General features: G+C 41.9%; 1 protein-coding gene across 10 annotated transcripts in view; it reads left to right on the forward strand.

Moving 5' to 3' along the window:
• The window catches only part of cep192 (centrosomal protein 192), a 164,416-nt gene that overhangs the window by 124,994 nt on the left and 11,748 nt on the right, over positions 1-27,674 (forward strand). For all 10 annotated transcript variants that reach the window (XM_078215693.1, XM_078215696.1, XM_078215689.1 and 7 more), the window contains 10 exons: positions 1,675-1,831; positions 10,929-11,089; positions 12,192-12,315; positions 14,152-14,257; positions 15,479-15,677; positions 18,470-18,549; positions 20,283-20,378; positions 20,945-21,064; positions 24,876-24,988; positions 27,286-27,412. In XM_078215693.1, the coding sequence (XP_078071819.1) occupies positions 1,675-1,831; positions 10,929-11,089; positions 12,192-12,315; positions 14,152-14,257; positions 15,479-15,677; positions 18,470-18,549; positions 20,283-20,378; positions 20,945-21,064; positions 24,876-24,988; positions 27,286-27,412 (1,283 nt within the window). The remainder of the gene's footprint in view (positions 1-1,674; positions 1,832-10,928; positions 11,090-12,191; positions 12,316-14,151; positions 14,258-15,478; positions 15,678-18,469; positions 18,550-20,282; positions 20,379-20,944; positions 21,065-24,875; positions 24,989-27,285; positions 27,413-27,674) is intronic.

The raw sequence follows: 27,674 nt of genomic DNA on the forward strand, positions 1-27,674 counted from the left end.
CATGCTGAAGACCAGATTAGAATGTTTTTTCCCTGAAGGACGTAAGTGAACCAGATGGAGTTTACAACAATTTGATAGTTGGCTAGCATAATTGTTGCTATTTCTAAAACTAGCTTTCAATTAGAGATTTGTATTAATTAATTGAATTCATTATAATTTAAACCTGGCAGCTGCTGTGATCATTAGCCTAGGTCTCTAGTACTCCATTGCCTTTATGCTAACACTGGATTGCATGCAATTACTTCATATGTAGTAAAGAATCATTAGTGACCTCCATAAAATCCCCAAGTGCTGCAGCTGTGGCACATTACCAGCCCAGCTATTTAACCAATACTGCTTTAGATACTAAATTAGAGTTTGTGTTTAATTAACTGTTTATATCAAAAGTTGTTTGAAGGTTTTTCAGTGAGATCAGCAATTATTGAGTAACACAACTTTATGTCTATACCATGTAAAAGTTGCTCTGAAAAGGCAGTTGTTATCTTAAGAGTTCCTTGGAAGAACTTTTAATCAACATACTCCTTGTAACAGCTCAGTACATTGATCAATTGTGTTGTTAAATGTTAATGTACTGACCTATTACAAAGGCAGCAGCCAGATCAACCAACAATAGAATCCCACCCATTGTCCAATCCTCCACTATATATAACAACCTCTAACCTGTTCTAGTCATTCCTCTAAATATAAAGGCAGTGTGTGCTGCCTGAAATCTTCAGATCTCTTCAGCTGTTTCAAGGATCACTTCCAAGATAAAAAGGGTCCATTTTCAGTGCATATTTTATGGTATGATGGTAAAATTGTCTTACTAAGCTTGTATTTATTTTTAATATTACTAAAAGGATTACATTTCTAAATTCTGAAATGTGTATGCTTTCCCTTCAGAGCTCATTAAAATGAAGTTATCTTTCTTAATAGGACTGTTCTTCCTGCCAGCCCCTTTCCTTTTTATTTCACTACCTATCCTCCTTTTCTGTTTTCTCCCTTGACAAACTTCGAACTGAAGCGACACTCCCAGTGTCGCAATTAATTAAGCTGACAAGTGGCTAAGCTATGCAGACCAAAAAATTAGACTTTATTTTCAATCTGTTAGGGCAGTAATAGGAACCCTCTGAGTTGGGTAGGAGGGTATTGATCAGGATGCCTATTCTTGAATACATTTTAATCCAGGATGGTTGTGTACACCTTGAATGACATACTTGTCAGAAGCTTTTTCCCTGGGTGGAAGAGTCAATTACTTGGGGCATAGGTTTAAGTTGCGAGGGGCAAGGTTTAAAGGAGATGTGCAAGGCAAGTTTTTTAACAGAGGGTGGTGGGTGCTTGGAACTCTCTGCTGGGGGAGGTAGTGGCAGCAGATACGATAGTGACTTTTAAGGGGCGTCTTGACAAATACATGAATAGGATGGGAATAGAGGGATATGGTCTCGGGAAGGGTAGGGGATTTTAGTTCAGTTGGGCAGCATGGTCGGTGCAGGCTTGGAAGGCTGAAGGCCCTATTCCTGTACTGTAATTTTCTTTGTTCTTTGTATCTGATTCTCCTGATTGCACTATTTACCACTGAAGCATAAACCATTGAATGATCTAACTTACAAAATAGATTAATATATTTGAATGAAATAACTTCACATTTTCTTTTGAAAGAAAGTACTGAAGCTGTTTATTTTTCTCTCCACGTAGTCTATGATATTCCTAAGAGGCCAAATGATATCCGGACTTTCCTTGGAAATCAGAATAAGGTGATACTTGCTCTCACTGGAAATTTTGCAACTGAGGACATTGATACAGAAGCCTTTAATTCATTTTCATCATCCAGCATGAGCGTTGGATCAGAAAGGTATTTGAACATGTAGAGGTATTATTTACAAACTTGAAAACTAGATTTAAGTACATGGATTTAATTGTTCATAATATTCAAAACATTGGAGTTGTCCAGAATTTTAAAAAGCACAAAGTTGAAGTAGGTGATAAGTCATGAACTTATTGAATGGGAGAACATGCTTGGGGGCCTATTGTATGGCTAATGCATATTTTGTATTCACTCTTTCATGAGATGAGAGCATCACTGGATTTGCCAACCTTTATTCCCCATCCCTATTTGTCCTTGAACAGGTGGTGGTGAGGCTGCCATTTGAACTGACTGCGGTCCATGTGTTGTAGGTACACCTACAGTGCTGTTACAAAGGAGTTTTAGGATTTTAACCTAGTGACAGTGAAGGAACAGCAATCCTGTCCCAAGACAGGAACTGTCGTGGTGCTTGGTGAGTTGCTGCAGTACATCTTGTAGATGGTACACATCTACAAGATGGGGCGGCGCAGTGGTTAGCATTGCTGCCTCACCGCACCAGAGACCCAGGTTCGATTCCCAGCTTGGGTCACTGTGTGGAGTCTGCACGTTCTCCCTGTATTTGTGTGGGTTTCCTCTGGGAAATCCGATTTCCTCCCACAGTCTGATAGACATGCTGGTTAGGTGGATTGACCCAAATAGGCGCCGGAGTGTGGCGACTAGGGGAATTTCACAGTAACTTAATTGCAGTGTTAATGTAAGCCTTACTTGTGACCAATAAACTTTACTTTTTTTTTTACTTCACTTTACTGCTGCCACTGTGTTGGTGTTGAAGGTGATGAATGGAGTGTCAATCAAGTGAGCTGCTGTGTCTTGGATGGTGTCGAGTTTCTTGAGAGTTGTTGGGCAAGCGGAGAGTATTCCATCACACTCCTGCCTTGTGCTTTCCAGATGGTGAAGCCTTTAGGAGTCGAGAGGTGAAATACTTGCTGCAGAATTTTCAGCTTCTGAACTGCCCTTCAGGGGTTGAGAGTGTTGCTGGCTAGTCCATCCGAATTGCGTTGATATATGGCCGGTCCAGTTCAATTTCTGGTCAATGGTAACTCCCAGGATGTTGATAATGAGGGATCCGGTGATGGTAATAACATTGAATGTCAAGGGCAGCTGGTTAGATTTTCTCTGGAGATGATGATTCCCTGCCACTTGTGTGGTGTGAGTTTTACTTGCCACTTATTGGCCCAAGCCTGAATGTTTTTCAGGTTTTGCTGCATATAGGATCTGAGTTGCAATGGTGCTAAACATTGTGCAATTGTGCACATTGCAATCATCATCAAACATTCCCACTTCTGACTTTTAATGATTAAAAGATGAACGTCAACGTAGTCGCTGAAGATGGTTGGGGCTGCAGCATGAACTTGAGAAACCTCTGCAGCAATGTCCTGGGACTAAATTGATTGACCTCCAACAATCGCAACCATCTCCCTTTGTGTTTGAAATGACTCTAACCATAGCAGAGTTTCCCCCCCGATTCCTATTAACTCTGATTTTTGCTACAACTCCTTGATGCCGCGCTCTCAGTCAAATGCTGCTGTTACAACTTTAATTATTTGAACTAAGAATCGTGGGATTCACATTTGCAATAACTCCCCAATTGTAAATCTCACCAGGTTCTACAAACTTAACCATGTGGCAAGAAAGAACAATAAAAAGCAAAGTATCAATTAACAGTAATTAGTAACAAGGATCAGTAATTAACAGTAAGAGGAGAAAGTTTAACTTTAATAATTGAGCAAACTTCTTGCCATCCTTTTCAGACCAGGATGTGAAGTGAAGGCGCCGAAAACGTGGATAACATGTTAAAACAACACCTCTCTCTCAGTATGGCTTCTTGAGACCTCTTTTTTTTCCTATAGCTTGAAGATTGTTGAAAGTCCGGCTTAATCAATTGTTAGAAATGAAATCTGAGTTAGCCTATTGGAATTTTAGCTAATTACGCACATTGTCTTAATATTAAGACAACAGCTTCTCTTCAGCTAACTCATAACTTGTGTGTTGACCAGTAATTGTCTGTCATTTATAATTGAGACATCTTGAATGTAAGCCTCTTCATTCCTTGAGTCAAGAAGTTCATGTTATCTTTTAGACTGTCTGGGAGGGAAGCATCTTACAATTCTCGTGACATTTTAAGAATTTGTATTAAAATCAAATGTTAATTATATAATTTACACCAGCCTTATGAGTAAATCTATTAATCAATCACTTCCTTAATTGTCGCACAATTAAGGTTGTCTATTTAACTAATCTGATTTCCAGGAATGCAGTGTTAGTTTTTTTAATGACTTTTGTCAATTTGGTACAAAATGCTAAATAACATTAATTCAGACTAATTATAGTCACGTTAACATTAATGATTTTGAAACTTCCAACACTGCCTTGATGTCAGGGGCAATTACTCTCGCCTCACTTTTGGGGGCTCATTGATTATAATTTGATTATAATCTGCTATCCTTCCTCAATAATTGATTCCAACATTTTTCCAAAAATTTCCAGGAGGAAATTGAAATGGATCAGCCAGTCGGTATTCAGCAAATGCTTCACCCTTGTAGTTTGCACTTATATGCTTGGCTCCCCCATCATTGATGGGTATATTTGTGGAACTACCATGTCCTGTTAGCTGTTTAATTGTCCACTACCATTATGACCAAATGTGGCAGGACCGCTGAACTTAAATCTGATCTGTTGGTTGTGGGATTGCTTAGCTTTGCCGATCGCATGCTGCTTCTGCTGCTTCGCCAGGTTGATATCCTAGTTCTGCCTGGTGCTTCCACACTCTGCATTGAACCAGGATTATTCCACTAGCTTGATGGTAATGGTAGAGTGCCAGGCCATGATGTGGCTTTTCAGAAGGTTTTTGGTTAAGTACTCCAGTGATAGCTAGTTTGTCACATCAAAGCATATGGGGTAGGAGATAATTTTTAAAGTTTATTAGTGTCACAGGTAGGCTTACATTGGGTTATATGGATTAAGGATTGGTTCGCAGGCTGAAAACAGAGTAGGAATAAAAGGGAGATTCTCACATTGGCAGGTTGTGATTAGTTAGCACTGCAGGAATCAGTACTCGTAACCCCAGCTGTTCACAGTAGATATCCATGTTTTTAGATGTGGGGGTCAAATGTAATTTTTCCAAGTTCTCAGATGATATAAAACTAGTGGGAATATGTGTTGTGAGGGAGATGCAGAGAGGCTTCAATGTGGAAAAATGAGGTTATCCAATTTGGTAGGAGGAACGGATGGATATGCAGAGTATTTCTTAAATGGGCAAGAGATTAGCAAGTGTAGATGTACAAAAAGTCCTGGGTGTCCTTATCAATAAGTCATTGAAAGCTAAAGTGCAGGATGGTTGTTGGCATGTTAGCGGATATTGCAAGAAAATTTGAGTTCAGAAATAGCGAAGTCTTGGTTCAACTCTATAGAACCTTGGTTAGTGGAGTAGTGAGAGTTTTGGCCCCCTTAGCTTAGGAATAAAACTAGGGAGCACTGGCCAAGATGAGAATTTTTTCCTTAAGAGTTGTGAATCTTTGCAGTTCTCTCTACCCAGAGGACTGTGGAAATTCCTTCATTGAGTATGTTTTAAGGCATCGAAGTAGAATAACATCCATATTGAATGGCAGAGCAAACCTAATGGGCTGAATGGCCTACTCCTGTGTTACAGTTTGTAGTTGAATATAATGCTGCTGTTGGCCCACCACCTCATGGATGCCCAGTTTTGAGTTGCTAGATCTGTTTGAAATTTAACCTATTTAGTGTCATGGTAGTGCCACACAACCTTACTAGTCTGACCTAATGTGACTCCAGATCCACAGTAATGTGGTTGACTCTTGATTGCCCTCAGGTGTGTCAAAACACTACAGTGTGGCTTGCTGGACCATTTCAAAGTCTAAAGGAATGAAACCTGTTGGACCACCCAGTATCAACCTGGTCACTGGAAATGATCACAGCATGTCTCGCTCTGCCAACCCTGCAAGTCCTCCTTACTTGCATTTGGGGGTTTCTGCCAAAATTAGGGGAGTCATTTTTCCCATCAGTTAATGTGTGTGGAATTATACCTTTAATCTCCAGGCAGCACCACCACCATTCCTGGGACCAGACAAGACAAACACATCGGAGGAGGTGGCAGGTGGTTGGGAGTGAGTTGCCCTAGAAACCATCAACATTGATTCTGGACCCCATGAATTTTCAAAACATTAGGTCAAACATGGGCAACAAAACCTCTTGCTGTTACAACCTACACCCACCCACCACCTCCCAGGTGATGAGTTGGTACTTCTGCATATTGAAGAGGGACTGAGGGCAGCAAGGGCCGAGAATGCACTCTGAGTGTGGGTCTCCAATGTCCATTGAGTGGCTTGGTAGCACCACCACTGACCAAGGCGGCTGAGTCCTAAAGATCATAGCTGCTGGACTGGGTCTGTGGCAGGTGGTGAGGAACCAACAAGAGGGAAAAACTTTCTTGACCGAGTCCTTGCCGTTTTCTGTCACAAATGTATGACCGTATTGGTAGGAGTTACCACCATACAGCCTTGTGGCGGCAAAGTTCTAGATTCACATTTAGGATACCCTCCATCGTATTCTGAGGCACTAACCATGTTAAACTTAAAACTGATTTGCAACCCAAAATTGAACATCCATAAAGCATTGGGCAATCAGCAGCAGAATTTTATTTAGCTGCAATCTATAACTTTGTGGCCCAGCAGATTGTGCACTCTTCCATTCTTATAAAGATGGGATCGAGCCTGGCTCAATGAAGGGTGCAGGCAGGCATATCTAAATGCAGTGTCAACCTGGTGAAACTACAACACAGGACTGCATGCATGCCAAACCGGGAAAACAGCATGTGATGGAGCTAAGTGATTCCATGTCCAACGGACAGATCTAAGCTCTACCGTTCTGCCACATCCAGTCAGGAATGGTGGTGGACATTTAAAACCACTAACTGGAGGAGGAATCTCCACAAATATCAGCACACCAGTTTTTTTTAAAATTAGGCTGAAGCCTTTGCAGTACTCTTCAGCCAGATGTGCCAAGTGAAAGATCCATCTCGTTGTCCTCCTGAGATTCTCAGCATCACATACACCAGTCTTCAGCCATTTTGAGTCATACCATGTGATATTAAGAGCTGAAAGCACTGGATACTGCAAAGGGCATGGCCCTGACATCATACGCAATAGATCTGAAGACTGGTTCCAGAACTAGATATGCCCTGGCCCACAGTCTTCCACTACAGCTACAACACTGGCATTAACCTGGCAAAGTGCAATATTGGCCAGGTATTTCCTGTCCACAAAAAGAGGGGACAAATCCAGCCTGGCCAATTATCACCATTAGTCTACTCTCAATCACCAGCAAAGTGATAGAAGGTGTCACCGAGCGCTATCAAGTGATACTTAGCAATAACCTGCTCACTGACTCCTCTGGGTTCCACCAGAGTCACTTTGCTCCTGACCTGATTACAGTCTTGGTTGAAACATGGATAAAAGAGCTGAGGTGAGAGGAACTACCCTTGACATCAAGACAGTATTTGAGGGACTGTGGTATTAAAGAAACCGTAACTAACTGGAGTAAATGGAAATAAAGGGAAAGCTCTCCAGTAGTTGGAGTTAAACCAAGCACACAGATGGTCCCAGGGCAGTACTGCAGGAGTTCCTCTGGGTAGTGTCCTACATGATGTGGAGATGCCGGCGTTGGACTGGGGTATATGTAAATTGAGTTTGTGTCTTTGTGCCCTGTTTGTGATCAGAACTCCCACCCACCTGACCAAAGGGCAGCCTGTTCCGAAAGCTAGTGGCGTTTGCTACCAAATAAACCTGTTGGACTTTAACCTGGTGTTGTAAGACTTCTTGCTAGTGTCCTACACCCAACCACCTTCAGCTGCTTCTTCATAAGGTCAGAATTGGGGGTGTTCACTGATGATGCAGCACCATTCCCGACAACTCAGATACTTAAACAATCTATGTCGAAATGCAGCAATCCTGGACGATTTCCAAGCTTGGGGTAACAAGTGGTAAGTAGCATTTGTACCACAAGTGCCAGGCAATGAACAAAAGATAACCTAACTATTGCCCCTTGACATTCAGTGGCATTACGTTTGCTGAATTCCCCAACATCCTGGGGGTTACCCTTGACCAGAAACCGAACTGTCCTAGACGCATAAATATTGTCGTACATGAGCAGATTAGAGACTGAGAATTATGTGAAGAGTAGTTCTCCAACTCTCCAAGGCCTGTCATGAATCACAAGGTAGGACTGTGATGGAATGCTCTCCACTTGCCTGGATGAATGCAGCTCCAATAATGCTCAAAGCTTGACACGATCCAGGGCAAAGCAGCTTGCTTGATTGGCATCCCATCCACCACTTTAACATTCAGTTCCTCCACCACTAATGCACAGCGGTAGCACTGAGTACCATCTACAGGATGCACTGGAGCAATTCACCAAGGCTTCTTCCACAGCAACTTCTAAACCCATGGCGTATACCACCTAATGACTGCGTGGAAGCATCACCACTTGCAAGTTTCCCTCCAACACACATGCCTTCTTGACTTGGAACTATATCACCATTTCTTCACTGTTGGGTCAAAATCCTGGAACTCCTTTCCTGATTGCACTGAATGTACCTATGGCACAAGATCTGCAGCAGTTGAAGGTGGCTCACTGCAACCTTCTCGAGGGCAATTAGAACATAGAACATAGAAAGCCACAGCACAAACAGGCCCTTCGGCCCACAGGTTGCGCCGATCACATCCCCACCTCTAGGCCTATCTATAGCCCTCAATCCCATTAAATCCCATGTACTCATCCAGAAGTCTCTTAAAAGACCCCAACGAGTTTGCCTCCACCACCACCGACGTCAGCCGATTCCACTCACCCACCACCCTCTGAGTGAAAAACTTACCCCTGACATCTCCTCTGTACCTACCCCCCAGCACCTTAAACCTGTGTCCTCTCGTAGCAACCATTTCAGCCCTTGGAAATAGCCTCTGAGAGTCTACCCTATCCAGACCTCTCAACATCTTGTAAACCTCTATCAGGTCACCTCTCATCCTTCGTCTCTCCAGGGAGAAGAGACCAAGCTCCCTCAACCTATCCTCATAAGGCATGCCCCCCAATCCAGGCAACATCCTTGTAAATCTCCTCTGCACCCTTTCAATGGCTTCAACATCTTTCCTGTAATGAGGTGACCAGAACTGCGCGCAGTACTCCAAGTGGGGTCTAACCAGGATCCTATAAAGCTGCAGCATTATCTCCCGACTCCTAAACTCAATCCCTCGATTAATGAAGGCCAGTACGCCGTACGCCTTCTTGACCGCATCCTCCACCTGCGAGGCCGATTTAAGAGTCCTATGGACCCGGACCCCAAGGTCCTTCTGATCCTCTACACTGCTAAGAATGGTACCCTTCATATTATATTGCTGCTTCATCCCATTGGATCTGCCAAAATGGATCACCACACACTTATCCGGGTTGAAGTCCATCTGCCACTTCTCCGCCCAGTCTTGCATTCTATCTATGTCTCGCTGCAACTTCTGACATCCCTCCAAACTATCCACAACACCACCTACCTTGGTGTCGTCAGCAAACTTACCAACCCATCCCTCCACTTCCTCATCCAGGTCATTTATGAAAATGACAAACAGCAAGGGTCCCAGAACAGATCTCTGGGGCACTCCACTGGTCACTGACCGCCATGCAGAGAAAGACCCCTCCACAGCCACTCTCTGCCTTCTGCAGGCAAGCCAGTTCTGGATCCACAAGGCAACAGCCCCTTGGATCCCATGCCCTCTCACTTTCTCAAGAAGTCTTGCATGGGGGACCTTATCGAACGCCTTGCTGAAGTCCATATAGACCACATCCACCGCTCTTCCTTCGTCAATGTGTTTGGTCACATTTTCAAAGAACTCAACCAGGCTCGTAAGGCACGACCTGCCCCTGACAAAACCGTGCTGACTACTTTTGATCATACTAAACTTCTCTAGATGATCATAAATCCTGTCTCTCAGGATCCTCTCCATCAACTTACCAACCACTGAGGTTAGACTCACCGGTCGGTAATTTCCCGGGCTGTCCCTGTTCCCTTTCTTGAATATAGGGACCACATCTGCAATCCTCCAATCCTCCGGAACCTCTCCCGTCTCCATCGACGATGCAAAGATCATCGCCAAAGGCTCCGCAATCTCCTCCCTCGCCTCCCACAGTAACCTGGGGTACATCCCATCCGGTCCCGGCGACTTACCAACCTTGATGCCATTCAATAGTTCCAACACATCCTCTTTCTTTATGTCCACATGCTCGATCCTTTCTGTCCACCGCAAACCAGCAGTACAACCACCCAGATCCCTTTCCACCGTGAATACCGAGGTAAAGTATTCATTAAGCAGCTCCGCCATTTCTAACGGTTCCGCACAAACTTTTCCCCCTTCACCTTTTAAGGGTCCTATGCCTTCACATCTCATCCTTTTACTCTTGACATATTTGTAGAAAGCCTTGGGGTTCTCCTTAATCTTACCCGCCAAGGCCTTCTCATGACCCCTTCTCGCTCTCCTAATTTCCTTCTTAAGCTCCTTCCTACATCCCGTATACTCCTCTAAATCCTTAACACCTCCTAGCTCTCTGAACCTTCTGTACGTCTCTCTTTTCTTATTCACCAGGTTCATCACAACCTTCGTGCACCACGGTTGGACATTAAATGTCTGTTTGGCCAGTGATGCCCAAATCCCATGAAAGAATAAATAACACACAATAGAGGGTATTCTCAATGTGAAGACGGGACTTTCCCTCCACAAGGATTGTATGGTGGTCATGTACTAATGCTGTCATGGACAGCTGCACCTGTGACAAGTAGTTTGGCCAGGACAAGGTCAGATGGATTCTTCCCTTTTGGTTCCCTCCCCACCTCCCATAGCCCCAGTCTCGCAGCTACGTCTTTCAAGGCTCAATCAGTAATCGCGCTACCTGTTTCTTTTGCTCTGAGGAAAATAACCTCTGTACATTTATATTTGAATATAATGTTTATCTGAGCAATAAATTGAGTTTCTTGTTTAACAAAAACATAAGGAAAATGGCAAATTGATCTCATATCATTTTGTTGTAGTGTACTTGGAAGCATAGAAAGAAATGCATCGTTGGATGTTCTTCCAGTGAGAGGACCGCAAGGGTCTCCATTATCTAATCAAATGTTGAACCGGTCACCCAAACCAAAATCATCATGGACTGTGCGGCCTGAATATTTGATTCTTTCTGTGCCATCAGTTGGTAAGTAATTTTGCAATGCAGTTCTGTTGGTGTACAAATGAGTGGAACCAGACAGACTAGAACAATGTTTTTCCTCTGAAGAGGTAAACGGTAGAAAGGCAAAATAGAACAACTTGTGTGTACCCGTCACCTGGGGTAATGGGTCATTTGTATCAATATAAGTTGACATAATACTGCACATCTTATTCTTTACCCAGTATGGCTACGCAACACTCAGCGCCAGGGTCCTGGGTTTGATTCCCGGCTTGGATCACTGTCTGTGTGGAGTCTGCACATTCTCCCCATGTCTGTGTGGGTTTCCTCCGGGTGCTCCGGTTTCCTCCCACAGTCCGCAAGACGTGCTGGTTAGGTGCATTGGCCATGCTAAATTCTCCTTCAATGTGAAGACAGAACTTTCTCTCCACAAGGATTGTATGGTGGTCATGTACTAATCCTGTCATGGACAGCTGCACCTGTGATGGGTAGCTTGGCCAGGACAAGGGCAGGCGTGTTCTTCCCTCTTGGTTCCCTCCCCACCTCCCCAAGCCTCAAGTCTAGCAGCGGTGTCTTTCAAGGCTCAATCAGTAATAGCAACCTGTTATGCTGTTAGGAAAATAGTTGAATATATTGTGAATATAAATATATATAATATATATATATAAAATATTATAAATAAAATATATTTGGATATAATGCGAACAGATGCCAGAGTGTGGTGATTAGGGGATTTTCACGGTAACTTCATTGCAGTGTTAATGTAAGCCTATTTGTGACTCAAATAAACTTAAACTGAAATCAAGAGGCTTGTATGTGACTTTTGGGACCTTGGGCAATCACATTACTTGGTAAAATTTATGCTCTGATTGCCCATGGAAGATAATGTAGTTATAGTCTGTGGTAACCTTAACCACCACAGATGTGTGATTTGTAAGTTTATTCGCAGCAAGTGGCAAATTTATAAGTTGGTTTATTTTGGAAACCAAAGCCAGTTATAGAAACTGATTCTCAATACAATGTATGTTTGCTGATATGAATGGCTACCATGAGCTGGCGTTGAAGGCTTGAATTTGATAATGTGCAGTTTCTCTTTTTCTCATGCTGTAATTTGTTTCTACAATTGTAGATGGATCAGCGCAGACTGGGCGTGTACAGATTATAAACCACTCCCCGAGGTCTTTGTCTTTTGAGCTGTCTTGGCCAGCACACTCCTTAACAGTGACACCCCAACACGGAGTAGTTGATCCAGAGTACGTATGATTCCACATTTTCAGTTTAAATTATTTCTGAAGTGAGGGATATTTACGCTATTAATGATTGTGATTTATATTTTGTAGCATAAACTATCCATTTTAATTTCACTAGATTGAATTTGTAATTCCATCGATATGAATTTGTTGAGGTCTTTCAGATAATGGCTGCATTTTACGGTCAGCAGTGTGCACTTGCAGTCATTAACAGTTGTCAAACCTTTCTCGAACTTTTGAGCATCAAAATATCAGGAATCTTTTTCAGCACAGTGCCCTCTGGAGGATCTGGGACCTGTGTGAGCACAGAAATAATGTACAAACATACAAAATGGGAACAGAAGTAGGCCATTTGGCCCCTCGAGCCTGCTCTGCCAATCAAAAAGATCATGGCTGATGTGTTTGTGTTTTGAGTTCTACATTCCCATCTATCCCCATGACCTTTGATTTCTTTGTCTAACAAGAATCTATCTATCTCTGTCTTAAAATATCGCCCCCATTTCCACCATTTTGAGGCAAAGAGTTCCAAAGTTGCACACCGCTCCTGAGAAAATTCTCATCTCTGTCCTCATTGGGGCATGATTGTGACAAAGCAAGGTTTTTTTTCTAAAAGACTAAATATGCGCGGAAACAGTATTATTCAGGAACGCCCCTAATCTACAACTGCTAAAATGCTATGAGAAGGCACTTCTGTTGACACAGCGCTCCAATCCCAGCTTCTGAATTTTCAAATCCAAGTCAGTGTTAAGTTGCTGTTTGTTTTTCCCAAAATGTTTGCTCTTGATATGCAACTTACACATGTAGAAATTAATACCTTGCCCTGGGGAATAGGAGGATATACTTTAGAAACTTAAGTTTTATGTCATTTAAAGTTCAAAGTTTATTTATTAGTGTCACAAGCATTTAACAGTGCAATGAAGTTACTGTGAAAATCCCCTAAGACAATGTCATCGAATAGTACAGCAAAATGGGCATTCTTAGCCCACTGAGTTTGTACTGGCTGTTCTTTTATTTATCCTTCTTAGCGTAAGAAAGGTTCAATTGGTCGATCTTTGGTTTCTGATTGTATAGATTTTTTTTTCTGGCAAAATGTTTTTTGCTTAACTTTTGTTTGCCATGGAGGTAGTTTTGATGAACCTCATGTTTGTATTTTAACCGCATCTTAACTTTATTCAATATATTGGATTTTGCTCAGTGCATACCTCTCTCACACTTGTATGCATTATAATATAGTGTGATTTCCAGATTTCTGTTGCCCTTAAAATGAAAAATGTAGCAGTAGACCCCACAGATCAGAGAAGCTAATAAGGTATCTCTGCAGTTTCAAGTTACCAAAAGAACCAAGTTTTTAAAATCCAAGTTAATGCCAGACCTTTTAGGGTACAAAATGATTCCCCTCCACGTGACGCCTTGACTGCAGCTGCTGAAAAGGATTGCGCACCCTTTGCAAATATTGCTGCATTTTCTAATTAATTGAAGTTGATTTAGTGATGGATATCTCATCACTTTCTTATGCACCATGAGGAAATACTTTTTGTGTGATTTTTAATTAAAGCATAATTAAATTTGCAATGTCGTAGTTTTGGCATTTAATCTCACATGGAACATTATGCTGCAGATTAATTTGTGCTCAGATTTATTCCCAAAAATATTAGTCCCCTATTCAGTGAGTCAATCGTGCTAAGACCGGATTACTAAGAGGAAATACAAAGAGGAAAGTTCATGTCAATAGTTTATTTAATTTGATATTCTGTTATCAACAAAGTATTAATATGAATGTAAAATTTGGAAGTTTTCTGTTTTGATATGGTGAAAAATAAGCAATGTTTTTTTCTTCAGGAGCCACTTACTAATCCTTGTAAGTCCAAATCCTTCTCTGGTTGCTAAACCTTCTGCTATACCATGGAGTGGACAAATCTATGTACACTGTGACAACACACAACAGGTAGAAAATGTATAATTGAATTAAGTTTTTTTTTATTTGGAGTTAATTTTGTTTGAAGCATTATTCTGTCGACTGGTGTGTACAAAGGTAAAGGTTAGTTCCCAAGTAGATTAGCCAGTAGAGAGACAATTAACGAGAACTGCTCAAATGCAACGGAGACATTTCCATTTGGTAATCTATTTGTATTATTTTTAAAGTTTATTTCTGCTCCAACGTTACTTTATCTAGGCCAGTAATTCTGAATATAAGAATTATACTCTTTTAAAATAACTTTGGGTGAGCCCAAGTAATGTGTTACCTTTCCTTGCAAATTGATGCAACTAGGATCATTTTATTTGAAACTTATTCTTTTAATAAAACAGTTAAATACTGGCATAGTTATATTCTCTGCTCTGAACTGTGACATTTCTGTCTCACCAGTGTAAATCATTGTTTGAAGCTGAACCAGCCTGAAACAGTATTTAAGTTCTGTATAACCATCAGTTTAAGTTTCTGGCCACATCTATTCTCATCTGATCGCCTATTTTTGGCCCTATTTTCCAGACCTGATCATTTCAATGCTCACCCAGTGTTGACCCAAGTAAGATGTAGTGAAGTAAATCCTTGCCGTTCTACAGTAAACTCACTTGTGCTTTTCTCAACTCGATTCTCAACTTTGAACATGAGTTCATTAAAAGCTGCTGCATTTTGACTATCCTGCATCAGGTTTGTCTTAGTTGTCTAGCATTCCCAGAAATGCTAGGGAAGCAAGGTTCTAGTGAGAAGGAAGAATTGAAGGAAATTAGTATTAGTTTTAAAAAATCCTGGCTAAACCAGGGGGTAGCACAGTGGTTAGCACTGCTGCTTCACAGCTCCAGCGACCTGGGTTCGATTCCCGGCTTGGGTCACTGTGTGGAGTTTGCACATTCTCTTCGTGTCTGCGTGGGTTTCCTCCGGGTACTCCGGTTTCCTCCCACAGTCCAAAGGTGTGCAGGTTAGGTTGATTGGCCATGCTAAAATTGCCCCTTAGTGTCGTGGGATTAGTGGGTAAATATGTAGAGATATGGGGGTAGGGCCTGGGTGGGATTGTGGTCGTGCAGACTCGATGGGCCGATGGCCTCTTTCTGTGCTGTAGGGTTTCTATGATAAATTAAAGCTGATAAATCCCCCAGGCCTGATAATCTACATTTTATTTGTGTTACCTGCTGCACATTAGCCATAATGTTTTTATTTCCTATTCAGTTAATTAAAGTACAAATCCGAGAAGATGTTGTAATGGACACGTCTGCAGCTGTATTAAGCCCAACTGCAGTGCTGGACACAGAACCTTGGACACCTAACCTTCACCTGGCTAAGCCTCTGTTAAAGACCCCTCCTACCAAACTAAAGATAAAGAGCAGGACTGTACATTTTCCCCTAACAACAGCTGGCTCTAGTTCAGGTAAAAATCAATAATTTTATTAACTGTGCATGGGCTGTATGGTATTTCCTTGATTTGTGTACTGTTCCTCCAAAATCAACTAAAGGCTGCACGCCAATAGGTCTGCTGGTATAGAGTTATCTTCACCTTTAGTCATGTATCAAAGGAGGATGCGATTTGGCTTGTTTAGTTCTTGACTCTCTGGAGCAATCCAGCCACTTCATTTCCTCACCTTATTCCCAGAGACCTGCTGAAGGTTTATTTCCTTCAAGTAGCTATCCAATTTCACTTTGAAATTGTTGATTATTTCTACTTCCACCACCTTCTTAGCTCAGGTCAACTGCCACCTTTTTTAGTTCATTTGGGGAACATGGGCATCACTGGCCAGGCCAGCATTTATTGCTCATCCCTATTTTCTCTCGATGGTGATGGTCAGCTGCCTTGAGCCACTGCAGTCCCTGAGTGTAGGTACACACCCTGTGCTGTTAGGGAGGGAGTTCCAGGATTTTGACCCAGCGACAGTGAAGGAATGGTGAGGTATTTCCAAAATGTGGAGGTGCCGGCGTTGGACTGGAGTAAACACAGTAAGAGTTTTAACAACATCAGGTTAAAGTCCAACAGGTTTATTTGGTAGCAAATGCCATTAGCTTTCGGAGTGCTGCTCCTTCGTCAGATGGAGTGGATACCTGCTCTCAAACAGGGCATACAGAGACACAAAATCAAGTTACAGAATGCGAATCTCTACAGCCAATCAGGTCTTAAAGATACAGACAATGTGAGTGGAGGGAGCATTAAGCACAGGTTAAAGAGATGTGTCTCCAGACAGGAGACTCCTTTAACCTGTGCTTAATGCTCCCTCCACTCACATTGTCTGTATCCTTAAGACCTGGTTGGCTGTAGAGATTCGCATTCTAATCAGTATTCTGTAACTTGATTTTGTGTCTCTGCTACCAAATAAACCTGTTGGACTTTAACCTGGTGTTGTTAAAACTCTTACTGAGATATTTCCAAGCCAGGATGGTGATCAACTTGGAGGGGAACTTCCCAGATGACTGTGGTCCCAGGTATCTGCTGCTCTTGTCCTTCTAGATGGTAGTGGTTGTGGGTGTATTAAAATGCTGCATTAAAATAAAATTCTGTCACATTTCCCTCCTGTATCTGTTGCCCAAAATCTTAAATCTGTGTCCCCTAGTTCTTTGCAACATCAGCTAATGAGAACAGTTTTGCCTCATCCAAATCTGTCAAAATCTTGTACATCTCTTTTTTCAAATTCAAGCATCACTAACCTAACCTTGTAACTAAAAACCTTCAACCCTGGAACCATTCTGGCAAATCTGCTTTGCACCATCTCAAGGACCTTTGCATCCTTCCAATAATGAGGTGACTAGAATTAGACCCTATTCTTGTTGTAGTTGAGCGAGAGGTTTATATAGGCTCATCATAACTTACCCGCTTTTGTACTCCGTACCTCATGTTTACTAAGTCCAAAATCGCGCATGCTTTCATAACTATTCTTTATATCCGGCCATGCTCAAAAATCGATGCACATATACCCTGAGGTTTCTCTGTTCCTGCACAGTCTTAAGATGTGCCATTAAGTCTATATTGCCCCCCTCGTTCCTACAAAATGCATCACCACACAGGTATTTTTTTAGAATTAACCTTGACGGTCAACCATTTTGTTGTATGGATTAGAAACATTCACTGAGAAATGTCCACCTAGAAATGGATAAGTAGTCTGAAAATTTCTTTTGTCTACAGTTTGCTCCATTTTCAAACATTGCTTGTATTCTGATTAGAGATATTGAAATACACCAGAAATGTGAGTTGTATTGAAACCACTGTTGTACTAAATTACCCTTGATGGCACTAAGTTATAGTTTACTTTTTCCTGTAAGGGTTGTTAACCATAACACAATCCTATTTTCTACCTGAAACTATCTATAATATGACCAGTACTTAGATGTTTGATTACTGTCTACTCCATGGTTGCACTTAACATTTGAAACTTGAGTATTAATTTGGGTATTCTAAGCAATACTTTGTTTTTAAATTTAGAACTATTTTTAGCTCCAATGTTAGCAAGTTAGCAAGAATATTTATTAGATAATGCAATGATGCCAGCAGTATAATGAACAAAATGGCTCCTATAATCTGTCAATTGTGACTGTGAGGAATTGCTTCTTACTGTGGTGAAGTTCAGAGTCTTGTTGGAAGAAAGTGGTGTCTTAGCCAGTTTGTTTCCCCTCAAATGAGCATAGGATGAGGGTATTTAATATGATTTGCCTTTCCTACTGAATGGGGACAACATCTTATTGGAAGAGAAGCTAAAAAAAGAACATGTTTTAATATAGTGCCAGTTACAACCACCGGACATGCCAAAGCTCCTTTGAGTAAATTCAAACTTTTGAAGTGTTGCTGCTGTTGGAATGTGGGAAACTTGCAACCATCTGTGTGGAACAAGGCGCCTCTACAGGCAAGCAAGTCCAGATCATCTGTTTTTGGCATTTGTCAAAAAATGGATGTTGGCCAGGTTACAGGGAATTCCCATGTTGGTGTTTGAATAGTGCTGCTGGATACTTTATATCCAGCTGAGAGGCCTGGTTGGCTCTCAGCTTAACATTTTATTTGAATAACAGCTCCCTCTAAGAATGGAGCATTTCTTCAATCTGAACTGTGTTGGCAGCCTAAGTCTGGAATGGGGTTTGAACCCATGGCCACCTTAACAAGAGACATAATACCCGCACTGACCAAAGCTGACACAGTGCAAAAGCATTTAATGACTAACGATGCCTTTGTTAATCTCAACACAGAATCATTCTTGGAAATTGAAAATGATGGTGAAGAAACTGTGAAATGGTTTTTATCGTCATTTGCACCTCCGTATGTAAAGGTGAGCTGGCACAATAACAGTTTCTCAAATTTAAAAAAAATCACGTTTAAGTAGGTTTGCTATTTCCCAGGCCTTGGAGTTTGTAGATGTTAGAGGAAAATTTTCATCTCTCTGATCTTAGTTTGTTAGCATTGTCTTAATTATGATTGCTAAAGCTTTGGTGATATTTAAAGTATTTTTATCCAGTTAATGCCTGTATAAATCACTCTGTATATTTTAAGTTGTGTGCTCAGTTTTGAGTCCACGAGTATAAAATTTGTTTTTCGGGTACGGTGACGCTGTTCAACAGTAATTGGGATGTTGCTGCGCAGATTAAAAATCCAGTTACGCCTCATTCAACTGTTGTAACTTTGTTCAAGGATTTTATCCAGCAAGGCTAATGGCTTTAAATGGCAGGCTTTCAATAGTCCTTGCCCTTCTCTGCCCTGACTTAATTGAGGGGAAAGTTGGAAAGGTGACAAGACTCTTCATCTTGTGCTTTCCAGCCAGTACCTGGAAAGGTGTTAAATTCAGGCCATAGCCTGTGCATGGAACTGATGACCACAACTTTGCCCTCATTCAGCAACTTGATTGCAGTAAGGGAGACCTCAGCACACCCTGTGGGGAAGCGTGACAATTTCTGGATTTCTGCCTTGAACTGCAGACCCCAGAGGTTTGCTGTCAGTTTTAGCAAGTAACACCACTGTCATTACCACTGCAAAATGTCAGCTATAGCTCTCTGGAAAATTGATCTGAGATGGATTATAAGGTAAACAATGTGTGGAACTTGAAATACCAGCTCGTACTGCTCCTTGTTTATGGTCCTATATCAGTTAACGTGGAACAGATAAAAAAAAAACCTGGAACCTTGTTTGTGTGGCTGACTGTTGCATATATGATGTACTGACCCACCAAGCAATTCAGGGCAGATTGCTCACATGTAAGGCTGAATTTAGTGGCTACAGCTGTGGCCCCAGCCATCCAAATAACCAGTGGCAACTTTGCTCCTGGAAATGACCATGGCAGAAATGAGATTAAATCCCAATCGGGTACTTCTTGCTATTGGGGTTCCTGCACCTTTGAAGATCAAGATCCTGCCTCCATGAGCCTTTGGTCAGTCGGAGCCAGCAGTGCCACCAGGGACCAGTGACCGGAGCAGAGCCAGAGACCTGGATGAGAGATGGGCGTGACTGCCTGACCCAGCAACGTTACCTCACCTGAGGGAGGGAGGGGTTCTGTCTTGCTGCATCACCTTACTAGCATGCAAGCAGGCTGCTATGATATGCCCAAGTGATGAGGCCAGTTAAGGGCCTCAGTTGGCTTCCATCGGGCAGACCATCCTTGCCCTTCCCTACTCTGACTTCATTGAGGGGGAAACGGTGATATGCTCTCTATCCTGTACTTTCCAGCCAGTCCCAGGGGAGATATTGAATTCAGGCCATAGCACCTGGGAATGGAACTGACGACCACTTTACCCTCACTCAGCAATACTGCTACACTTTTTATCTGTTCTATTTATATCCATATTCTACCTTTTTAAATATAGTTAAGCTCAAGGGGATCGAGAAGAATGCACTCTTTTTAATGGTAGGATGTGTGTCTGTTATTTCTCCATACTGTCATGGTGCATGTGTGATGGTGTAATTGTATTTTGTTGTCTTGATGTACTGCACAGTTATTGATGTATAAATAAAAATTATGCCCTGATGATAGATAAATGAGTTAAACTTGTATGTTTTTATACTATCTAATAGGGGGTGGATGAGAGTGGGGACATTTACAGAGCAACCTATACCGTCTTTAGATGCTCTCGAGTATCTGGAACACTGCAGGCACACAGTAAAGAGAAGGTAATCTATTTTGATAGAACATTTTTTCATGAATACTTGTGTTTGGTCATGTGCTGCATTGGAGTGATTAAACTGAGAGCATAAAATGCTTCGTTCTCCCAAGAAATCATCTCCCATCCCACCCCCACATATATTTTGGAAAGAAATATAAACTTTTCATCTCCAAGAGAGGTCATTTAGAGGAGCATGAGTGGCAACCCTCCAAATACAACTATCTGCATGTAGAGAGAAATCTAACGGAATGGGAACCCGAGTCCCTGCTGCTGTGAGGCAGCAGTGCTAACCACTGTACCACCATGCTGCCCTGGGCCCCTGGCGCTGAGAGACAGCATGCTAACCACTACTACCGTGCTGTCCCGTGTCCCTAGCGCTGTGAGGCAGCACTGATAGCCAGTGTACCACCATGCTGTCCTGGGTCCCTGGCGCTGTGAGGCAACAGTGCTAACCACTGTGCCGCCCAGTTGGGTTTGTTTCTAAAATAAGATGTTGCAGCATCTGAAACGCAAGCAAACAAATATTCATTAGTGTTCATGATATACTGAAATGAATCAACTTATCTTTTGAAGTTGCCGATTATCTTTATGCCGCGAGATAAGGGTGACTATTCTCAGTTCTGGGATTTGGAATGCCGCCTGGCTGCTGAGCTACATATGAAGCACAAGATTCAGTTTCAACTTCATGGAGCGGTAAGTACTAGATTGTCGGTATAGCTTCATCTTGCACCGTCTTCATTTACATTTTAAAAAACTGAAGCACCCGAGTGGTTTAGTCAGCAACTTTATACTTTTATGAATCTACTTTTTGATTGGGAGAACATGAGTTAGATGAGAGGGCAGCTTAACAAAGAGAAGTGTGAAACAGTTCATTCTGCAGAAAAGAACCAAATGCAAATAGGCTGCATGCTAAAGTTCTGTGGTGTAGAGAACCTGGGAGTGCAGACAGATGGATTTTTACAGGCAGAACTCGTATTTAAAAATCCAAAAACAGAGTATGTGGATTTCTAGGTTTTATAAATTAGTTGCTGAATAAAAAGTCAAATTATAATCATACAGTATAGAGAGGCCCTTTGGCCCATCAAGGATCACTGACAAAGCTACACTAAATCCACCCTTAATTCCACTTTCCAGCACTTTTTTTATTTGTTCATGGGATGTGGCATCACTGGTTGGACCAGTATTTATTGCTCATCCCTGAGGGCATTCGACCACATTGCTGAGAGTCTGGAGTCCCATGTAGGCCAGGGCAAGGACAGCCAATTTCCTTTTCTAAATGACAGTGAACCAGATGGGTTTTTACAACAATCAACAATGGTTTAATGGTCATTAGACTTTTCATTCCAGATTTTTATTGAATTCCGATTTCACCATCTGCCGTGGTGGGATTTGAACCCAGGTCCCTAGATTACCCTGGGTCTCTGGATTATTAGTCCAGCAACAAAATCACTATGCGCCCCCCCCCCCCCCCCATAACCTCGAATGTTATGACATTTCAAGGGCTCATCTATGTACTTTTTAAAGGATGAGGTTACCTGCCTCTACCCTCCTTGGCAGTGTATTCCAAACTCCCACCACCCTCTGGGTGAAGAAACCTTTCCTCAAACCCCCTCTAAACCACCTGCCCTCTCAAAATTATGCCCCCTTGTTATTGACTCTTCAACTAAGGGGAACAGCTGCTGCTTATCTATCCTGTTAATGATCTTCTTCACCTCAATCAGGTCCTCCCTCAGCCTTCTCTGCTCTAAAGAAAACAACCTGAGCCTATCCACCTCACTTCATAGCTCAAATGCTCTGTCCCAGGCAACATCCTGGTGAATTTCCTCTGTACCTTCTTGCAGCGCAATTACATCCTATAGTGAGGCAACCAGAACTGCACATAGTACTCCAGCTGTGGTCTAACCAAAGTTTTGTACAGCTCCAACATAACCTCCCTGCTCTTATAATCCATGCCATGGTTGATAAAGGCAAGTGTCCCATATGCCTTAACCACCCTATTAACCTGCCGTGTCACCTTCAGGGACCTGTGGACAAGCACCCCAACATTCCTCTGAGCTTCCCAGTGTCCTGCCATTCATCAAGTACTCCCTTGTCTTGTTACTTCTTCCAAAGTGCTTTGGAAGGAGTACTTTTCAGGATTAAAATCCATATGCCCATCTGACCAACACATCTATTAATTATGAATCCATGTAAAACATTTGTTAGGAAATAGTTGACAAAACTTAGTAGTTCAGCTAATCTTACAATCTTCTCAGGAGGGAATTCTCAAACATCATGGAATGTCATTCATTTGCCCTCAAATATCAATGTTGCATTCTTCATGTTGACAATCAGCTTACTGTTAGAACAGACAACATCAACTGGGAATGAAGACCAAGCTATGGTTTAATAGTATATAATGATTCCAAACTACTACTTTGTGGCTATTTGTAAATTTTTCAATTTCCCACTGCTTCCACTACTGATTATCCTTTGTGTAGTCTTCAATCTGGGTGATGAGGAGTCTGAAGCATGAGCATCTCATTAATTGTGTTTTAGTCATCGACCTATAAGGTGTCCTGGATAGTGCTGAGATGGCAGAATGCCTGTTGAATTATTGTGAAAACTGATGCAAAGAGAAAACGATGAAAAGGCTATGGCTCCAAACAAATCTTGGCTGTAGTCCTAAAGACTTGTGCTCTCGAATTAGCAAGGCCTCTTGCCAGACTGTTCCAGCATCAGTACAATTATAATGCTAGTACTCCCCTGACCGTGGGAAATTGCTCAATTACATCCTCTCTCCAAAAAGCAGGACAGAGTCCAGCCAATAACCAATCCATCAGATTACTTTTAATCATTGGAGGAAAGGGGTCGTCAGTGTTATCAAGTGGCACTTAAATTGCCAATAATCTGCTCACAGCTGCTCAATTACTTGGTTTCAGGCCTCAATACAGCCTTGGTCTAAACATGGATGGAAGAGCTGAGGAGAGAATGACTGCCCTTGAATAAAGGGAACATTTTACCGAGTGTGGCAGTATTTGATTTGATTTATTATTGTCACATGTATTAACATAGTGAAAAGTATTGTTTCTTGCGTGCTATACAGACAAAGCAATACCGTTCATAGAGAAGGAAAGGAGAGGGTGCAGAATGTAGTGTTACAGTCATAGCTAGGGTGTAGAGAAAGATCAACTTAACGCAAGGTAGGTCCATTCAAAAGTCTGACAGCAGCAGGGAAGAAGCTGTTCTTGAGTCGGTTGGTACGTGACCTCAGGCTTTTGTATCTTTTTCCTGATGGAAGAAGGTGGAAGAGAGAATGTCCAGGGTGTCCTTAATTATGCTGGCTACTTTGCTGAGGCAGCGGGAAGTGTAGACATAGAGTTGTAACGAGCCCTAGTAAAATTGAAGTCAATGGGAACTGAGCTAAAATTCTACTGGCTGGAATCGTGCATGTTTGGAGGCCAACCATCTCAGCTCTACAATCACTGCAAGAGTTTCTCAGGAATATCCTCTGCCCAACCACGAATGCTTCATCAATGATGTTGCCTCCATCATGAGGTCAGAAATGGGGATGTTTGTTGATTAGAGTGTTCAGTTCCATTCACAATTCCTTAGATAGTGAATCAACCCATGCCTGTATGTAGCAAGACCAAGGGCAAGCAATATTTATACCACACAGATGCCAGGCAATGACCATCTCCAACAAGAGTGGCATTCTTGACTTTCAATGGTATTACCATAATTGACACACCCATCAGTAATATCCTGAAGTCACCATTGATCAGGAACTGAACCAAACCAATGTATAAATCCTGTGGCAACAAGGGCAGGTCAGAAGCTGGGAATTCTGCAGCAACTCACTCCCCATCTGAATCACAAGCCTTTTCACCATCTATGGAGCACTAGTCAAGACAGTGATCAAATGCTTTCCACTATCCTGGACATTGCAGCTCCAACAACAACACAAGCTCAACACCATTCAAGACAAAGCAGCCTGCTTGTTTGACATTCTTATCTGCCACTTTAACCCTTCACCACCAATCCGCTGCGGTGTGCACTATCTACAAGATGCACTGCCAGGGTTTCTTTGACAGCTCTTTCTAGACCTATGACCTACCAGCTTGAAGGATAAGGGCAGCACCACCACCGCCAAACCACACACAAATGATACTTGGAAATGTATCACTGATCCTTCATTGTCATTGGATAAAAATCATGGAATTCCCTACCTAACAGCACTGTGGGTGTACCTACACCACATGGGATTGCAGTGATTTGAGAAGGTGGTCACTACTTTCTTCTCAAAAGCAATGAAGAGTGGATAACAAATATTGACATTGCTGACAGCAACCACATTCTGCAAGTGGAAACCAATATAAAATGGTGTAGCTGGTAAAGTTGAATGGATAAAGGAATCTGATATTGTCCTTGTACATAGTTTCAATATGGTATGATTATTGATTTTTTTTTGTTGTTTGTTTCATTGCTGACAGTTAATTGACAAACACAATTCATCTCTCTTCAGGGGACAAAAGCTAAAGGGAGCTCAAAAGAAACTGATTCAGCCACCGAACTAGTGAAAACGGAAATAGCAATGAAAACGAGAAAATCTCTGTCGGAAAGATTAACCAGAACTGGGTCAGTAGAAAAATTGTTAACATAACCAGAATAGGAGCAGGTGTACACGATATGGCTGCTTGAGCCTGTTCTACCATTTCAGTAGAATCATGGCAGATCATCGACCTGCACTCCCCTTTCTCCCCATATCCCTCGATCCCCTGAGAAACCAAAACTCTTGCTTGTCTTGAATTATCCAACTTTAAAGTGCAGAATTCCAAAGACTCTGATACTTTAACTGAAAACAATTCTCTTAATCATCATCTCTTTCCCCCCCCCCCCCCAATCCTGAAATTTAGTTTTTGTTTTTGTTTCCTGCTTTCCCTGGCTGGCTGGAGAATCTATGTTTACCCTGTCAAACCCCTTAAATCAGTGAAAGACCAGCTCTAGCACGTTGCGGCTTTTTTTCTCTTTACTGTGTTGCCAATTCCATATTCTTTCTTCCAATGTTGAAAGTGTTGATTTCTTATTATGTTCCTTGGGCCACAAGTGTATTGGCAGCATTTGTGAATAATCTGCTCAACAAAAGCATTACAGCCAAACCTAATGTTATCCTTTCTGACATCAGTCAACCACATTATTTCTTCTCCTTCTCCACACCACTTTCCTGCAAACTCTGAAACATTTGAAGCAAATGGGTGTTCCTGAATGCTAATTTAGTATACTGGGGCTTGAACCTGGAGGTTTCCTGGTATGTCTGACTCGGTTACTTATTAAACTTACTGAACCATTTGGGAGACATCAAAACATAGAAAATAGAAGCAGGAGTAGGCCATTCGGCCCTTCAAGCCTGCTCCGCCATTCATCTTAATCATGGTTGATCATTGAATTCAATATCCTGATCCGCCCCCCTCCCCCTTCTTCCCATATCCCTTAATCCCTTTAGCCCCAAGAGCTATATCTAATTTCTTCTTGAAATCAGACAATGTTTTGGCCTCAACTACTTTCTGTGGTAGTGAATTCCACACATTCACCGCCCTCTGGGTGAAGAAATTTCTCCTCACTTCGGTTCTAAAAGATTTACCCCTTATCCTCAAACTGTGACCTCTAGTTCTGGACTCCTCCACCATTGGGAACATTCTTTCTGAATCTACCCTGTTAGAATTGTATAAGTTTCTATGAGATTCCCCTCTCTCTCTCTTCAAAACTCCAGTGAATATAATCCTAACGGATTTAGTCTCGCCACATATGACCTGCCATCCCAGGAATCAACCTGGTAAACCTTCGCTGCACTCCCACTGTAGCAAAGACATCCTTCCTCAGATAAGGACAACAAAACTGCACACAATACTCCAGGTGCGGCCTCACCAACGCCCTATACAATTGCAGCAAAACATCCCTATCCCTATACTCAAATCCTCTCGCTATGAAGGCCAACATACCATTTGCCGCCTTTACTGCCTGCTGTACCTGCGCGCTTACTTTCAGCAACTGATGCACTGAACAAATCTTGATATCTCTGAAACAGGCAGACTTAAATTTTAATATCGAAAGGTTTAATGCCTATATAGGAAAGAACCAGACGGTCAATCCACTAGAGACCTGCATGTGCATTCCCCTTCATCCGTGCCCATTTGCTGGTTTAGCATCCCTGCTTTTCCTGTAATATAGGTAGCAATTATTGTGAAGCCTACTCTATTCATGAACAAGATGTGGCTGAGAACTTGAGGTATAACCAAAGCTGCGGCTTTTGCAGGTTATTGAAATGTTTCTGTAAACCTTGCTTGCACCCACTTTACAAATTCACAGGAGAAGTTATTGATCTCTTCAGGATCAAAGTTTTGAACACCTTCATTTTAGATGAAAATAATAGAAGCTAAAATGATCTCCATTTTATAGTGAGTTTTTCTTTTGGCTGGTATTCCTGGTCCTCAAATGTGTGTCTTTGTATTGGTGTCAAAGAAAATCCTCAAAGTACAGTACCTGGACACCATTCTCAAATGCTATTTCTTCAAGCAGACCGAAGAAAACATCTACGATCTTTGATTTTCCTCAAATGATTGGCTGTTTGTTTTAAGTTTTTTGTGATTACTTGAAGGAACTGTGAAAATTCCAGAAAAAAGACTAATTTGAGGAGGAAAAGTGCAGCTAATTCCAATCTGAGATTTGTGAGTCTGTTTGTCAACTATAATGAGCACAGCCTTGGCCTGTCCTGTAAGGATCTTGCAGGATAAAATTCTGCCCATCCCACCTTCCCCTGATGTGGGGGTGAAAGATAGATGATGTGTTTGCTATGTTTGCCCAGATGCATTTCTATCTTGATCATTACAACTAATCCAAGTGATCAATCAAATTGATAACTTGATTTGTTTTTTCAGACAAGAACAGCCAGTGTACAAGGGTGTATTTGCTCCTGAGGATTTATACTTGTTCCCGGCAACACCTGTTGGGGAATCAAGCACATTAAAGGTTAATTTACGTAATAGTTCATCTGTTGCGCACATGGTGAGTTTTTTTCCTGTACAGTAAGTTTGAACATGTTACAATATGCAGCCTTCTAAATTAGCATCAGATTAAAATGTACCAAAATCTACATTTTTCACAAACCGGATTGTGACAGACAAAAGCAAAAAATGTTTGCTCAGCTAACTGACCACTTAAGTCGTTGATTATAAAGCGCTGAAAGATATCCTGAGGATATAAAACATTGTATAAATGATTTTTTTTGTTTCTCTTTTTCAACATTGCTGAATACAAGATTTCTTTG

The sequence above is a fragment of the Mustelus asterias genome, chromosome 7 (assembly GCF_964213995.1).
Source record: "Mustelus asterias chromosome 7, sMusAst1.hap1.1, whole genome shotgun sequence".
Lineage (NCBI taxonomy): Eukaryota > Metazoa > Chordata > Chondrichthyes > Carcharhiniformes > Triakidae > Mustelus > Mustelus asterias.